This window comes from Sciurus vulgaris (genome assembly GCF_902686455.1).
Source record: "Sciurus vulgaris genome assembly, chromosome: 3".
Lineage (NCBI taxonomy): Eukaryota > Metazoa > Chordata > Mammalia > Rodentia > Sciuridae > Sciurus > Sciurus vulgaris.
The window spans coordinates 24154554-24172296 of record NC_136463.1 but is presented as its reverse complement, the minus strand read 5'-3'; the positions used below and the strand labels follow the sequence as shown (position 1 = coordinate 24172296).

General features: G+C 37.3%; 1 protein-coding gene across 11 annotated transcripts in view; it reads right to left on the bottom strand.

Moving 5' to 3' along the window:
- Window positions 1–17743, bottom strand: part of FBXL20 (F-box and leucine rich repeat protein 20) — a 107728-nt gene that overhangs the window by 7708 nt on the left and 82277 nt on the right. For all 11 annotated transcript variants that reach the window (XM_079132024.1, XM_079132030.1, XM_079132029.1 and 8 more), the window contains 8 exons: window positions 16067–16162; window positions 14086–14212; window positions 12013–12087; window positions 8179–8309; window positions 5814–5874; window positions 4883–4927; window positions 2646–2702; window positions 1367–1579 (listed from right to left, as the gene is read on the bottom strand). In XM_079132024.1, the coding sequence (XP_078988150.1) occupies window positions 1367–1579; window positions 2646–2702; window positions 4883–4927; window positions 5814–5874; window positions 8179–8309; window positions 12013–12087; window positions 14086–14212; window positions 16067–16162 (805 nt within the window). The remainder of the gene's footprint in view (window positions 1–1366; window positions 1580–2645; window positions 2703–4882; window positions 4928–5813; window positions 5875–8178; window positions 8310–12012; window positions 12088–14085; window positions 14213–16066; window positions 16163–17743) is intronic.

Below are 17743 nucleotides of genomic sequence, written 5' to 3'. Positions count from 1 at the left end.
AACAATGTTGCTTCTGAGAAAAAACACTGAGGGGCTGAACAGAGATGAAAACAGGGCAGAAACTTTGTTACTTTCTATGCTGTTCTAAATAATCAAGTTAACTCATAACTTTTTTTGTTTTGGTACCAGGAGTTGAACCCAGGGGTACATAATCACTGAGCCACATCCCCAGCCTGTGTTATCTTTTATTTTGAGACAGGGTCTTGCTAAGTTGCTCAGGGCCTCACTAAATTGCTGAGGCTGCCTTTGAACTTGCAATCCTCCTGCCTCAGCATCCTGAGTTGCTGGGATTACAGGTGTACACCACTATACGCAGCTCAACTCATAACTTTCATACTTATTGTTTTATGGTCACCATTTATTAGCAGGAAATGGGTCGACCACTTCTGCTCTTTGGTTGGTCAGCAGTCATGGAGAGGATGACTGCCTGCTGTGTGCTGCAGGTCTTCACTTCCATGCCCACCTGCCTTCTGACTTAGGGGATGAAGGTCACGTTTATTTCCCACTGGCAAGTTCTGACCCCAAGGGTATTATGGCAACAGCTCACTCAGGTTTCAGAGTACCACTTTTCACAGAACCAGATAGCTTTCCACTGAGTTTGCTACCTGTTTTTATAGTAACAATACTGGGGGATTCAGGGGCAGTGGTGTATGCATGTAATTCCAGAGACTTGGGAGGCTGAGACAGGAGGATCACAAGCTTGAGGCCAGCCTCAGCAACTTAGTGAGGCCCTAAGCACTTAGCAATATCCCATCTAAAAATTAAAAATAAAAAGAGGGCTGGGGATATAGCTCAGTTGGTAGGGTACTTGCCTCACAAGCACAAGGCCCTGGGTTCAATCCCCAGCACCGCCAAAAAAATAAAAATAATAATAATAAAAAATAAAAAGAGCGAAGGATATAGTTCCACAATAAAGTGTCCCAGGGCTCAATACCTAGTTAAAAAAAAAAAAAAAGAAAAGAAAAGAAAGAAAGAACTGGGGATATAGTTGAGAGGCAAAATGCTCCTATTATTTAACCAAACATTCTTTCTTTCCTTTAGAGCCAAAATATGGCATGTGCTTTTTTTGACTTGGGGGATGTGATTAAGCTCTGGACATTACTGGACAAACTGCTGGGAGGAGACCTACTTTATTCCTTCAGTGGGCATTTTTCTACTAAATTTCCATCTGGAACCACAGGTAAAAAACTATCTACCCTTACATTTTCTCTCCATTTTTTTTCTCCTTGCTAAATGTCCAAGTAAATATAAAAACCAGAGGAATCTGAATCTGGAAAAAGAAAAACAAAAAGAAAAGAAAACAAAGGAAAATAAAAGAAAGGGTGCTAAGAACATTAGAGCTGGAGAGTGATGAAGCCATTTTTACCCTGAGTCTCTTGATTCCAGCCCGTGTGATTTGCTGGCAGTCATAGAGTTCTATCCGCTCAAGGCTGTGACAGCTCTTCAAATGCTCCAAGGATGCGTCTGTGATTAGTGGGCAGTTGTCCAGCTCAATCACCTCCAACTGGTCATGGGCACAGGCCCCATTTCCTAGGTGACGAATTCCATCGTCTGTGATCAGCTCACAGTGAGATAGACTCTGTGGCCAAATAGAGCAAAAAATGATGCTGAAATATCTTCTGATAATCTGTTAGCCAGAGACTTGTGTAAAATCAGAAAGATGACCTTTCTGTTTTGATTTTGATGATTATGGAACCATCACTAGATCCATGTGTGATGAAATAAAGAATGCAAAATACAGTTGCTGGGGTTCTGCTTTTGGCAACCAATGACTGATACTTTTGTGTGTGATTCTAAATATATTTTGTAAATTCACATGACTATGAACTAGTTCATAAACAAAGTAAGATAACTTTAAAAATTACCCTCTACCCAAAGCAACATTATTCTTCTCTAGGGGGACAAATAGAGCTCAAAGTTTTTATGCACAAAATTTCCTGATATTTGGAATAAATGCTGAATATCAAGTGCAGGGGCATGACCCAACAATTAATTAGCTGAAGACAATTTTGACAGCTGTTAGATGTGACCTCTCATACATAACTCTTCATCAATTTTCCTTAAATTTCTGATTTTGAGAAACTTGGAACCTTTGACCCAATTTTGGATAGGACCATGCCACCAAACACACCACAAATGAACCTGGATACAGAACCGTCAACCAAAATGTCTTTCTGGAAGTAGTACCTAGGGTAACTCCCCCTGTAAACCTGACTTTTTTCCCCTTCACTTAGGTCTTCCCTAGATCCTCTAGAAGTCGGCAATTTTGAGAACCATATTTTACCAAAAATCGGTAGCCAGACACTAAGAGAAAAACAAGAGCTGGTATCTTACTTTAACCAGGACTATAGTACTATGTGTGTGTGTATGGATTTTTTTTTTTTTGGGCAGGGGGTACTGGGGATTGAATTCATGGGCACTCAACCACTGCGTCACATCCCCAGCCCTTCCCTGTATTTTATTTAGAGACAGGGTCTCACTGAGTTGCTTAGTGCCTTGCTGTGGCTGAGGCTGGCTTTGAACTTGCAATCCTCCTGTCTCAGCCCCCCAAGCCACTGGGATTACAGGTGTGCACCATCGCACCTGGCAGTACTATGTTTTGATTAAACCAAATAGACACATAAAACCTTGAAAGTCAAACTCACCAATACTTGAAGTCGCGGACAATGTATAGAAAGTTGGATTAATGTGCTATCTGTTATCTGAAAGAAACACATGTTTATTTTAGGTATAATTCTAAATAAAACCACAGGCTACACCTCATTCTTGATTGTATTTGTAGTCTAGACATAATCAAATAACAGAATCTTTAGGTTTAAGTCTAATAGGCTACCTGAGTCTCTTTTGTAAGAACTCCCCCAGGCTAGACTTGAGCACATTTAGGTTTCTCTAATCTATCCTTCATCTTTTTTTTTTTTTTTGGTGGGGGATGGTACTGTAGATTGAATCTAAGGCCTTGGGCGTGCTAAGCAAACATTCCAGTACTGAGCTACAACCCCAGTCCTTTGAAAATTTTGAGAAAAGATCTTACTATGTTTTCCAGGCTGGCTTTGAACTTGTGATCCTCCTGCCTGTTTCGTGAGTAGCCTGGATTACAGGCGTGCTCCACTACATCTGGTTCTAGTCTTCATCTTTGGACACTTGTTCAAAATTCTGTTTTATTTTTGAAATAAATCAAAATCTGTCCCCTTGTTACTTCTATTCACTGGATCTTGTTCTACCTTCTTGGAAACATCAAAGAAAACAATCAGAAGAGTGCTGAGTTGGGTGTGGTGGTGCATGCCTACAATCCCAGTGACTCAGGAGGCAGCTGAGGCAAGAGGATTCCAAGTTCAAAGCATCTCGGCAACTTAGTGAGGCCTGAGACCCTGTCACAAAAAATAAAAAGGTCGGGGATGTGGTCAGTGGTAAAGTGCCCTTGGATTTGATTCTCAGTACCAAAAAAAAAGAATAAAGTGCTCCATGAAAAAAATTAAAATCAAAGCATCCTCAAATTTTTGGATATTTGGCCTATTTTTTATTATTCATTTATTTTTGTACCATTAGGGAATTAACCCAGGGGTCCTCTACCACTGACCTTTATCCCTCGCTCTTTTTTATTTTAAATTTTGAGACAGGGTCTTGTAAAGTTACTGAGGCTGGTCTTGAACTTGCAAGCCTCCTGCTGCAGCTTTCCAAGCCACTGGGATTATAGGCGTGTGCAGCCTGATTTGGCTAGATATTTGGCCTCATTTTAGTAAGGCATATTGCAACTCAGAATTGATAACATGGGAGTCATTTATATTACCAAGGGTGGCAGACAGGCACTGCTAGAATCTGGGTGAACTATGTACATTCAGGAGGAAGAAGGGATTTTCTTAAGTTATCATATATATATATCATGTATATATATACACGGGACAGAAAGCAAATCAGTGCTTCTTTTCAAATTCATCTTCAACTCTTTAAGAAATGGTGGACAGAGCAGGTAGCCATCCATTCAGGACTCACTGTGGAAAGGACACAGAAGACACTCAGGCATGTACAAGTGATAAGTAGAGGTTAGATGTGGTGGCGCAGGCCTGTAATCTCAGTAATTTGTGGGGGCTGAGGCAGGAGGATCACCAGTTTGAGGCCAGCCTCAACAATCTAGTGAGACCCTGTCTCCAAAAACAAAACACAAAATAAATGAACAAAGGGCTCGGGATGTAGTTCAGTAATAAAAAGAAAAAAAAGTGATCTTTATGTAAAGTTACAGAAGTACTTTTCTTTCTTCATTTTTTTCTTTTATTTCTTTATTTTGGGGGATACTGGGGTTTGAACCCAGGAGCACTTTTATCACTGTGATACATTCCAGTTTTCTTTTTCTTTTTTTTTTTTTATTTTGAAACAGGGTCTTGTTGCTGAGGTTGGCTACCCTTGAACTTGGGATCCTCATGCTTCATATTCCTGAGTCAATGGGATTATAGGTATACCCTGCTGTGTCCAGTTTTTTTTTTTTTTTTTTTTTTTTAAATATGGTCTGGCTATGTTGTCCAAGCTGACCTCAAACTCCTGGGCTCAAGAGCTCCTCCTGCCCCTTAAGTAGCTGGAACTATAGAAGTGCACCACTGCACTTGGCAAAAGAAAATACCTTAACAGCTTTGTGGTCTGAACACTTGGGTGTCCCTTCTAATGGTAACACGACTGATGGCATGTATTTTCATAGTTTTTTTTTAACACCTATGCCATGAGCACGTCTGCCTCGTGTGCCTGGAAGACACCTCAATAAATAAAGAATCAGCAAGGCTGCCAGGTATTTCAGTGTCCTACACTAGGGTAAGGAATGGACATTCTGATGTGCATGTATTATGTAAGTAGTTTCTATCACACTGCATTTGTGAATACAAATCCATAATCTTACCTGAACACATTCTTCCAGGTCCATCTTTTCAAGTTCATGGCAATTCTACAAAGTACAAAACCAAACAATACAGTACAAACATTTTAAATATGGGAAAACTTTTAAGTCCAGAAAACTGAGAGGCTATATTAAATATACTGATGAAATCTTAGTGTTTCAGGGTTGGTATCATTCTAGTGTGACTTTCTATTTTATTACATTAATTACAATTATGCTTTGATCACAGTGAAATTTCTCAATTATTCCACATTTAAATATCTAAAATCTTAAACACATTTGAGGGAATAAATTTGCTGATCATTAATATTGGGCCAATACAGAGAGCCTTTCAATCATAAATAATTTAATAAAAACTGTTCCTTGGGAAGAGAGGAAGCAAGCTTTATGCCCTCCTTTAGTTGGGTGTACTGGCTTTCACCCAACTTCATTAATCTACCTGAAAGCAAATGACCTTCCCTCTGTTTTATAATGTTGGTCAAAGTCAGTATAATTTTAAATGCTATTATTTTACAGATTTATAAACCATTCCAAGTATTTAAATCTTCAGAATACAGAAAATATCTTAAAGCCTCTCCATTTAAAACCAGGCTTTGAACTCTACTCTCACCCACTAGTCACATATCAAGTAACAAGGTCTTTCACCTGCTTAATTTATCATCTTATGAAACTATGGAGAACTTAAGTCTCATGGAGGAGTGTCATGCTCGCCAATGCATGTTTGCCTTTCCAGAACAGTTTGTCTTCTTACTGGCATTGGTAAACCTGTAGCTGTAGCATGAGAATGCTCAGGACACTAGCTACAGAAGAATGCCCCCTTCTCACACACCCAATTCTGCTATGCTACATTTCCCTTGCTGCTTGTTCTTCTGTAATAAAAATAACCAACAAAACATACGAAAATAAACCTATGGAACCTGGAGAAAACACTTACTCTGGCCAGAGTGGTAAAGCCCACATCTGTTAATTGAGAACATCTTGCCACTTCTAATATTCTGTAAAAAAAAAAAAAAAAAAAAAAAAAAAGTGGAAGTCAAGCTATTGGTCCCTAAAAATTGGTTTTATTAAAACAAAATTTAAGAAAACAATTTACTATTCTCTAAGGATTTCATAATATAGAGAGATATTAATAGTTAAGCAAGTCTATATACAGATCTTGCTATTTATTGTTGTGGAGTCATCATAAAGTGGTCCTATAAATACCACATTTCAAGGTGACGCAATCAAAGAACACAGAGGAATAAAATTGAAGCTTGTAGTTATGCCAAAATGCATTAAAAGCCTTCTTGATGGCATACTGCTTACCCCCAGAGGGCAGCCTGCTCCTAGAAAACAAAGGAAATGGCAATAAATATTTTATTTTATTTAATCTGTTCCTGAAGTAAGATTTTCTTTCCATTTTACATGTAGATTCACTCAGATTTCAATATCTTTTAAATAATGTAATGAAGGGACTGCTTAATTTACAGGTATGTCCCAAATATGAAATTCTATACTTAGAAAGCTTTCTGCTTCCTCTCATAGGCTCCCAAGGGGAGCCAGTGAAGATGGAAGCTGGGCTTGTAGCCACTCACCTATTTACCAACTGCTACTCACCAACCTAAATACCAACTAAACACTGGGGAATCAAAAGTAGCTCTTTTCTGTGAAAAGTTTGGTGACACCGGTACCATACAATGGTACCAAGTAACACTTAACTTATTTGCTTACAAATTATTTACTATAGTAGTTAAAAAAATTAAATCTGAAGTAAAGAAATCATCGACTGAAAAGTAAGTAGAAATGAATAGTGCATTCAATGAGAGAGCAACTAACTGAAACACAATTTGTGATGGTCACATTTGACAGCCTTTACAATCTAATAATATAATGAACCACACATGAGGATAGAGTTGAAGAACTCTTGCTTTAAAATAGAAAAGGATAGCGTGTAATATTTTAGAGAGAGGTCTGGTTACTTCCCTGTCTCCTCAGAAGTACTCTGTTCTAGACTTCTGATATTTCCTTTTTGTGTGTGTGTATATGCTGGGGATTGAACCCAGGACCTTGTGCATGCAAGGCAAGGACTCTACCAACTGAGTTATATCCCCAGCTCCTGATATTCTTATTTTGATCAAAATAAATCTATCATCTATGAAGGAATTTTGATACCACAGGCAAATGTTCTTTCAACAGTTATGGTAATGCCTATCACCAGCTAAATTTTTTTTAGAAAATTTTATTGCTTTATGACTATGTGTAAGAAAAGTAGTTTCATAGGCTCTGGAGCCAGACTGCCTAGCTTTGAATTCTTGCTCCTACACTTACTGGCTATGACACCTTGAGCAGGTTACTTCATCTTTCTGTGCTTTGATTTTCTCATCTACAAAGTGATGGTAACAACACTGATTATATGATGTTATGGAGATTAAATGAATTAACATTTGTAAAGTACCTAAAACAACGCTGAACTCCTAAGTTTATATAAGTGATGTTTTTTAAAAAAAAGGTACATGGGGATCATCCCCATTCATTACAAGACTCTTACGTGCTCCTTACAAAATCAAAATAGGTTTGATAGTATATTACACACTGATACAGAGTTCTTAGATAACCAGCCAATCCCATATCTGAGCAAAAAGCAGAAGCCACAGAGAAATACAGAAGAACATCAGCACAAAAGAGGTCCTCCTATAAAGCTGTTTCTTCTTTTTGAATACTATCTGCTATGTACCTGGCATCATAACTACAATATAAATGGCCTGAGGGTGAGTCTTTAAAATTTTCTTTGAGAAGGAATTATATGAAAGCATAAATTAAATATCTTTATTTCATTCTTTTTTGGTACTTTTTTGGTCCAGCTACTGGGGAGACTAGGGCAGGAGGACTGAACCCTGGGGTGCTCAACAACTGAGCCACATCCCCAGCCCTTCTTACATATTTTTTTGTTGAGTTGCTAAGTGCCTTGCTAAGTTGCTCAGACCAGCTTTGAACTCTCAATCCTCCTGCCTTAGCCTCCTGAGCCAATGGGATTACAGGCATGTGCTGCCGCGTCCAGTGTATTTCACTCTTAAGTAACGAAAATAAATGGTGTTTTGTTTTTTTTTTTTTTTTCTTTTCTCATATGGGTAGCAAGTAGTAGAATTTTGGGACCATTACACATAATTGGGGTACAAAGCAAGAAGGTGGGCATCTAAGAGAACAGTGACTTCAAAGTATCTATCTTAAAGTTTCAAAGTTCCAAAGAATAAATATGGGTGAAGTAGACTCTTGTTCCTTTTCCTTGATTTTTTTTGCGCTGCTAAAGAAGAAATGTTTACCTAAGTCGAGGGCAGTTCTGACCTAGAGCATTCAGGATGGCATCTGTGATGTTGGAGCAGCCAGAGGCACAAAGGGATTGTAACTTATGGCACCCTCTGCAAATAGTAATGAGACCTTCATCTGTGATTTGCTAAAAAAAAAAAAAAAGAGCAAAAAAAAAAAAATCCACAGATATTAGTAATTTAGTAGAAGAAAAATAAGGAAAACCAGTACCTCTGTGAAAATAAGCACCAAAAGAAATCTAGGCAGGTATGATATTAATCAGATAGCAAACCTAAAACAAAATGAACACTTTCTTTTTTCAATTCCTTTTGATTTAGTTGCAAGAGAATCTGGGTTCACTTTTGGCACAAAGGCAAGAAGCTATAATGGATTCTTTTAACTTATTAAGAACAGTAACAGCATGGGGCAGATTCAATTAAGTGATTTTAAAACCTAGAAAACAAACAAGAACTGCAGTATTTTAACAGTACAAACATATTTATAAGTTCAAAGTGAAACTGGCTGGAGGAAAAAATAAGTGTGGCTGGGTGTGGTGGCGCAGGCCCATAATCTCAGTGACACAGGAGGATTCCAAGTTTGAGGCCAGTCTCAGTAACTTATTGAGGCCCCAAGTAAAATTGCTGGGGATACAGCTCAGTTGTAAAATGCCCCTGGGTTCAATCTCAAACAAACAAAAACAAAACACCTGTGGATGATTGTTGCTATTTTACAACAGCATCCATTTTTCTGTTTGAATTTTTTAGAATATAAAGAACATTCTAATTTATGGAAACAAATAGTTGTGTTTAACTCAGATATAATTTTATATTATTTTTAAATGATTTTATTTCAAATTACTTTAGAATGAAAAAGAACACACATTTAAGGATGTTATTATAAAAAAGTTACATATAAATACCTAACATGATAGAGTCTATCAGCACCTCAATTTGTCTTGTCAGATTCCCTAATTCTGTGTACGCCTAAAAATAAAGCTCCACTGCCATCACTATTGAATCAAGCAATGTTGTTAAACAGCAAGGACAATTGCAAAAAGTAATAAAAATAAAAACCCAACTTTTAATATCCACCATTTAAATAAGCATCTTCTCAATATCATGCAAACAAAACAAATACAGATAAAAAATCTGGATGTTGCTGGGCCTGGTGGCACATGCCTATAATCTCAGAGACTCAAAATCCTGAGGCAAGAGGATTCCAAGTTCAAGGCCAGCCTAGGCAACTCTGTGAGATACTGTCTCAAAATAAAAAAGTAAAAAAGAGCTAGGTGTAGTGGGACACACTATAATTCCAGCTACTGGGGAGACAGGGGCAGGAGGATTGAAAGTTTGAGGCTAGCCTGGGCAAGTTAGCATGCCCTAAGCAACATAATGAGATTCTGTTTCAAAATATAAAAGGGTTGGGGATGCATTTCAGTGGTAAAGTATCCCTTGGTTCAATCTCCAGTACTGGGGTTAAAAAAAAAAAAAAAAAAAAAAAAGGGATGCCAAGGCAGATACACAATTTGTCATCAGTATAAAATAATCAGATTTATACATAGGCGAAAGTCCCTGAAAAAGTGCTATACAAATGATATGATGCATCATTATCACTAGACAAGCAGGAATCAAACATGTAGATTCAGTAGGACAATGAAATTTGTGACATACAATATAAGCAAGTATTTGTAGGACTGTGCTGCCCCTTTCTTCCTATGTTTTAAAGTCTAACTGGGCACGGTGGTTTATGCCAAAGACCCAGCTAATCAAGAGTCTGAGGAGCATCAATCGTCTGCAAGGAATCGGGGCCAGGCTTGGCAACATAGTAAAACCATCTCTTAAGAGAAAAAAGTCTATGTGGCAGTACTGAGGAAAATTGCATTGCCTGTACTTTAACTAAAATTTTAAAAATAGTAAAATTTGCCAGGTGTGGTGGCACATACCTGATCTCAGTAACTTGGGAAGCTGAGGCAGGATTGTGAGTTTAAAGCCAGCCTCAGCAACTTAGTGAGGCCCTAAGCAATTCAAAGAGACCTTGTCTCAAAATTTAAAAACACTGGTTAAGCGCCCCTAGGTTCAATCACCAGCAATAAGTAAATAAAATAAAATAGTAAAATTTATCCAACTATTATTGCTATTACTATTATTATTACTAGGGATTGAATCTAGGAGCACTTAATCACTAAGCTATATCCCCAACCCCTTTTTTCCTTTTTTAAAAATTTTCAGACAGGTCTTGCCAAGTTTCTTAGGACCTCACTAAGTTGCTGAGGCAGGCTTTGAACCTGTAATCGTCCTGCCTCAGTTTCCCCAGTCACTGGGATTAAAGGACTGTGCCACCATGCTTGGCCCAACTTTTATTTTTTCAAATTAGCCAACAAAGGGCAAAAAGTCAAAGACTGTACTTTAGTCATATTTTGGGCAGAACAGGACAGTTTTCCTCTAGAACTCTAAAATGATAGTACCATGTTTATAATTGTTGTGCTTACTCTCTCAGGTTAAACATTTTAGCTTTATAAATGAACTTAGGCAAATTCTGATAGTTAGCAACTATGGCTATCAGAATGATACACACACACACACACACACACACACACACACACTATAAATAATGGTCAGAATTAAGCTGCTGAGGTTGGCTTCAAACTTGCCACCCTCCTGCCTCAGCTTCTCAAGTCACCATTCCAGGCAGATGGTCAGAATTAAAACAAGAAAAGCTGGTATGGTTGTGTGTCCCTCTAGTATGAGCATTTTGGAGGCTGAAGTGGGAGGATCACTTGGGCTCAGGAGTTCAAGACCAGCCTGGGCAACATAGTAAGACCCCACTCAACAAAACAAAACAAGATAGGGATATCATTCTTTTAATCCAATTTCTAGGAGCAAAGTAGATCCTTATCAGTACCTTTCCTCAAAGGTGGAAGGGTGGGTAGCTTAAACTGCTTAAAATGTAGTCCTTTAAACATCACCTATAAACAACCACTTTCAAGTTCCACGTGTAATCAGACAAGAAGGAGAGGATATAACAAGCAGAAGCACATACAAGGAGAACCCTTATCAACTGCTTTCTTTGCTATGAGGGACTTCTGTTCCAAGGTAACATACATGTGTAAATTTTCAGCCAAGAGAGAAAAGCTAAAGTATATTGTCAATGTTCTAGGTCCTGAATAGTTTCAGCAATTATTTAAGTAAAATTTAGGTGTTTTGGGGTAGACACAAAAAGGTTGATCATGGGGCTGGGGAGATAGCTCAGTCAGTAGAGTGCTTGCCTTGCAAGCACTAGGCCCTGGGTTCGATCTCCAGCACCCAAAAAAAAAAAAAGGTTGATCGTGTGAACAAGCCAAAGTGTCAAATATAGACATTACCTAAAAATTATTTAAAGGATACATACTGATTGCCAACTTTTATTTTTTATTTTTTCCTGGTACTGGGGATTGAACCCAGGGGCACTTCACCACTGAGATACATCTCTAGCTCTTTTTATTTTAAGACAGGGTCTCACTAAATTGCTCAGGCTGACCTCAAACTTGTAATCCTCCTGCCTCAGTTTCCCGAGTAGCTGGGATTACAGGCCTTTGCCACTGCACCTAGCTTGTTTGTCAGTTTTAGGTCAGTGTTTTCCCACACTTGTAACCCACTAATACATAATAATTAGTTATAAGGTGTGACTGTAAATTTTTAATACTGAAGTTTACTTTTAATAATAAACAGTTTTTCTTAAGTAGATAAAAGTCATCTTTGTGTTTACTGGATCCCTTGGGTTGTAATGGAAAAATCACTAGTATTGATGAAATTCTTAACAATATTACTGAAAGGAATTACTAACACAGAAGCATTGTAGGAAAGGATGCTTACTAAGCATGTCTGTAAGTTCAAAGTCACCAGTTCAGGACAGTGTGCACCTATGTACTTGAGAGCTTCATCTTCTAGCTAAATAGATTAAAAAAAACAAGAAAAAATTATTACTAACATTGTTTCAAAGGAGAAAGATTTAAGAATGTACACATTCATCAATACATTCTCAATATAGTGACCCAAGTTCCAAAGGAACAATGAACCAGAAATAATAAAACCATAATCACATAACAAAGTAATTCCTATTAGTAGTAGGGTTATCAGTATTTTCAAAAATTATTTCTTACCACCTCAAATTCACATTATTATCATCAAACCAAGGAAAAGATGAAATAAAAATTGCTTAGTGTTTATGGATTTTACTTCTAATAAATTAAATGTACTTCATAGTACTTTGCAGAGGGATTAACAAGCTAAAATGATTTTCACACTTCTATACCACCTATAAAGATTTTTAAAAACAAATTTTGGGGATAGAAAGCCAAGAAAGGAATCCATCATGTTTATCTGTTGCTGGAAGATCAGTGGCATGCTTACAGTGCTGAGAACAGATGGTAAGTAATTGATCATAATGATGCATTCCAATCAATATTTTTCAGGATTCCATAAATAACTAGAAGCTCAAGCTGTTGTTTTAAGGCAGTCATACATCCAAAGCTCAATTTCGAACAACAAAATTCCTCCTATCGTGGTAAAAGAATGAGGGAATTTTTAATGGAATCCAAAGTATGGATTTCATACCATTAATAAAATAAGACAGAGACAAGTCCTACTTTATCAGTCACATTTAAATTCACTTTTTTTTTTTCTTTCCCTTTTGAAATAAGGTCTCATTAAGTTGCCCAGGCTAGTCTCAGACTCTTTTCCTGCCTCAGGCTCCCAAGCAGCTGGGATTACAGGCATGTGCCACCATGCCAGGTTTAAATCCATTCTTGATCATTAGGTGCTATTTGGCCAATTCCTTTCCTTTCCTCACTGTAAAACACGAAGATTGTTTAAAAAAAAAAAAAAAAGTTTTGATTTTTACAGGTGGTACTGGGCACCAAACCCTGGAGCACTCTACCATTGAGGTATATCCTGCCTTTTTCCTATTTCTTTTGAGACAGGGTCTCAATAAATTGCCTAGCCTTTTTCCTATTTCTTTTGAGAAAGAGTCTCAATAAATTGCCTAGGCTGGCCTCAATTTTCAACCTCCCCTGCCTCAGCCTTCCAAGTAGCTGGGACTACAGGTGAATGCCACGGTGCCTGGCAAGACTGCACTTTTTTTTTTTGGTAGTACTGGGGATTGAACACAGGACCTTATGCACACTAGGCAAGCAAGCTATTGCTGAACAACATTCCAAGCCTCAAAACTATAAAATTTTTAATGACAAAATATGTTGAATTTGTGATGTGACTGGGAGGGCGTAAGTATCAACACTATAAAATGCAGGTTGCTACATACTTGGCATATTTAAAAAGATGGGCTGGTGGTTAAGCAAGAGAAAATTTCTAGGACTGTTTCACTTGCCTAACTGGTTTGAAGTATTAGGTAGTAAAGAAACTTACTTTCTGGTACAGATTAAATTGTATGAAACCCTTCTTGTCTATGGTACACCTTCAGTGTTAGTTTGTCACCCGACTCTGACCCTGCTGCAATTTATCTTTGGTCGGATGTTAATTCTTCTCATTCTTTGATTTTAGGAAAATATTTTATCTTTGATAAGCAAATATCTTTGGGTTGGGGCTGGGAATATATCTCAGTTGGTAGAGTGCTTGCCTCACAAGCACAAGACCCTGGGTTCAATCCCCAGCACCACAAAAAAAAAAAAAAAAAAATCTTTGGGTCAAAAATATACACAAATGGGGCTGGGTTATAGCTCAGTGGTAGAGTGCTTGCCTGGCATGTGTGAGGCACTGGGTTCAATTCTTAGCACCACATAAAAATAAATAAAATAAAGGTCCATAAACAACTAAAAAAAAAACCTTAAAAAATACACACAACCCACATTTCCCTCAAGACAAACATCTTGGTCATGACTACAAAAAGCTCATGGTTCTTCTGATTTTTATAAGCATTACATGGAATATTACCTGTGTGCAGCCTTTTAAGAATAAGGCCTTGAGACCCCCACAGCCTCTTACTAGTGCTTGAATGCCATCCTTGGTTACTTGGTCACACCAGGAAATGTTCAACTGCTCCAACAGTGGACACCCCTCACTTAGAATAAAACAAAATGAGACAAGCATATCACTACATCCAATTCCAAAGGCACTGGTCTCATTTTTGCGATGTTCATGTGGAACTTTTATCAACAACAAGGTCACCTCAAATCCAGCTTTAACAACTACAAAAGCACAGTATTCTTTTTTGACTATAGATAGGATATGGAAATTGATTTGTTCAAGTTTATAGAGTAATTAAAAGTTCAGATTCAAACCCAGGTTCTCCATCAAGTAATAATGAGAACTTTTAAACTTTGAGTTAAAAAAATTGCAAAGGCTCTGTATATTTCCTTATCTGGGACATTTATGCAATATTTTTTTTCCAGCAGACTGAAGTTAGTGTATATTGTATTGAATTTCTGTCTTTAGCTTCATCTTGATCTCTTCTGCCCTTATCAGTTTAGTTTCACATTTGGACCTTGAAAGAACTGCACATCTTCTTTGGAAACACTGAACCCTGCATAACTTTTACAGAAGTCCTCCCTCCCCACCAGCGCTAGGGACTGAACCCAGGGCTTCACGCATGCTACATAAGTGCTCTACAATTGAGTCACACCCCCAAATCCACAAACTTTTAAATATTCCTGCCTACCAAAAAGATCCAGAAAATAAAGACAGGAGATTCAGGTTCAAGTTCATTTTTCAACATTAATACTTTGACTCCACAGAAGTCACTTTAGGAAGCCTATCTCAACCTCTTGGTCCAAGATTAGCCATAGTCCTTTCTATGTTCTTCCAAAATTGAGGTACTCACTCCTATCATAAACTTATTACATAGTAATATGATACACATTTAGAAGTCTTTATCTCCTATTTGACTGAGCAACAACATCTTATTCATAGTTTTCTCTCATAGTTGCATTAACAGTCCTTGGCATTTGTCAACTTTATATATATACATATATATTTTAATCTGTAAATGTCTGTTCTATATACTTCACAAGGCTTTCAAGTAAATGAGATCATTTATATGAAAACATTTTATAAATATTGTCATACTCATTACCCTACCTGGCAAATAGTCTTGGATATGTATATTGTTCAATATTCACAAGAAAAATCTAAAAGGAGTCACATTTTTATTTTTGCAGTACTGGAAACTGAAACTAGGGGCACTTTACCAGAGAGCTATACCCCTAGTCCTTTTAATTTTTCTATTTTGAGAGAGGGTCTCACTAAGTTGCCCAGTCTGGCCTTGAACTTGCTACCCTCCTGCCTCAGCCTCCTCCAAGTACCTGTGATTATAGGTGCATACCACCATGATTGCCTTGAAGTTATTTTTATAAAATAAAAACTGCTGACTATCATTGGCACAACTTTTTATAGTTTAGCCTAATATCTTGTTGAATCCTAATAACAATGCTATGAGATAACAAGGAAAAGTTCAGAAGGACTGTGTTCACCCAAAGTACCTGGTAAATATCCTATTTCTAGAACCATATTTTAATCATTAAGCTATAATAACATAGGCCATTTTCTTTTCTTTTTTTAAAAGTAAGCCTTTATAAAAATCCAATACTTTAAAACTGTTCTATGCTACTCTGTTCAGAAACCCTAGCTACCCCTAGTCATTTCACTTGAATATACCTGTAATTAAAACTTGGGAAAAGTGGTAAAATAAAAGACCTATTTGGAACTATAGTATATATGAATAAAACAGTTACCTTCAATTCCAATTTCATCTCCGTTATTTTCTAAGAAATTCTTTCTTTCTTTTTTTTTTTTTTTTGTGGTGCTGGGGTTAGAATCTAGGGCCTTGTGCTTGCAAAGCAAGCTTTCTACCATCTGAGCTCTATCCCCAGCCCAAGAAATTATTTCTTAATGGACATGCTTATTATAAGAAATTTACCTCAGAGCTTTGAGAGACATGTTTGTTATTGATGTACAGGAAGCCAAGTCAAGGTGCCTGAGTTTGGAACAGAACTTGCTGAGGCTAGTACATGTACTGAAAATGGAAAAAAGAGAAAATAATGAATAAATAAAATAACACATCTTTACTGAATCATACGCATTTCTCAGTAAATACACACGCACACACGTGTATGTGTGATATATAAAATATCTCAGAACTGTAAAATTTCCATACCTTCCAAAAAGCAGCTATAAATATTGAAATCTTTCCCACTGAAAAAGAGGCAGATACCATTCACAAAAAAGGACTATGTTGTATATGAGAATTTGCATCAGAGGAAGAAGGTGCTTCATTTACATTTGGAAATATCAATAGCTATTAACAGCAAAATATTTATGTGAACTGTAAGAGATCTATGTGTACTCTGCAGATTCAGAAACACCAGAATGCTAACAAATTTCTGCTATATATGGTCAAATATGAGGTCCAAAAGCTTTGCCTCTGCTCTTTTACTTAAACATCTACTGAGATATGGCAGTAAGGAAAGAAGTGGATTTTTGCAAGGTATACAAAAATGAACTACATTGGGTAGGTCAAAAGAAGTTATCCTTTGTAAATTATTTAGCAGTGCTAGACTGAATCCAGGGCCTCATGCCTGCTTGGCAAGCCCTCTAACACTAAGCTACATCCTCACGTCTTTTTCACATTAAAAAAATTCCAGGGCTGGGGATAAAGCTCGGTTGGTAGCTTGCCTCGCATGCACAACGCCCTGGGTTCAATCCCCATCAACACACACACACAGACACAGACACACACACACACACACACAAAATTCCAGTATTTTTATTTTATCTACTCCCCCTCCTTTTTTGCTCCAGTATTTAATGCAAATCCCAGACATATTATTTCACCTGTAAATACTTTAGTACTTTTTTATTGCTCACTTTTCTCTTTTTCTTTGTGTGGTACTGGGATCCAAGTCAGGGGTGCTCTACCACTGAGTACATACCCATCCTTTTTCATTTTTCATTTTGAGACAGGGTCTCAAATTGCTGGTCTCAAATTTGAGATCCTCCTGCTTCAGTCTCCTGAGTCACTCGGACTATAGGCACGTGCCACCACAACTGGAATTCTTTATTTCATGTTTGAATTGCTTGTTGCTAATGTATAGAAACAACTTTTTTTTTTTTGTATATTGATCTTGTATCTAATGAGCCTATTATCTTGTTTATGAATTAAAGCATCTTTTGGTGGTTTCCTTATAATTTTTTACATATAGAATTATAAATTATGTTACCTATAAATAAAGCTTTACTCTTCTTTCCTATCAATATGCATTCAAAAAAAAAAAAAAAAAAAAAAAAAAACTTACTGTACTGGCTAGATCCTCCAGTACAATGCTGAACAGAAAGAATGGTTGGGCTGGGGATGTAACTCAGTGGTAGAGAATGTGAGAGGCTCTGGGTTCAATCCCCAGCACCAAAAAAAGTATAGTGATTATTTTTGACTTTAGTAAGAAAGCATTCAGTTTTTTTACCCATTAAGCAGGATGCTAGCAGTGAGTTTTTCACAGACTCCTTTGACTGGGTTGAGAGAATTTCCTTGGATTTTTTTTTTTGGGGTGGTGGGTACTGGGGATTAACTCAGGGGCACTGGATCACTGAATTCACATCC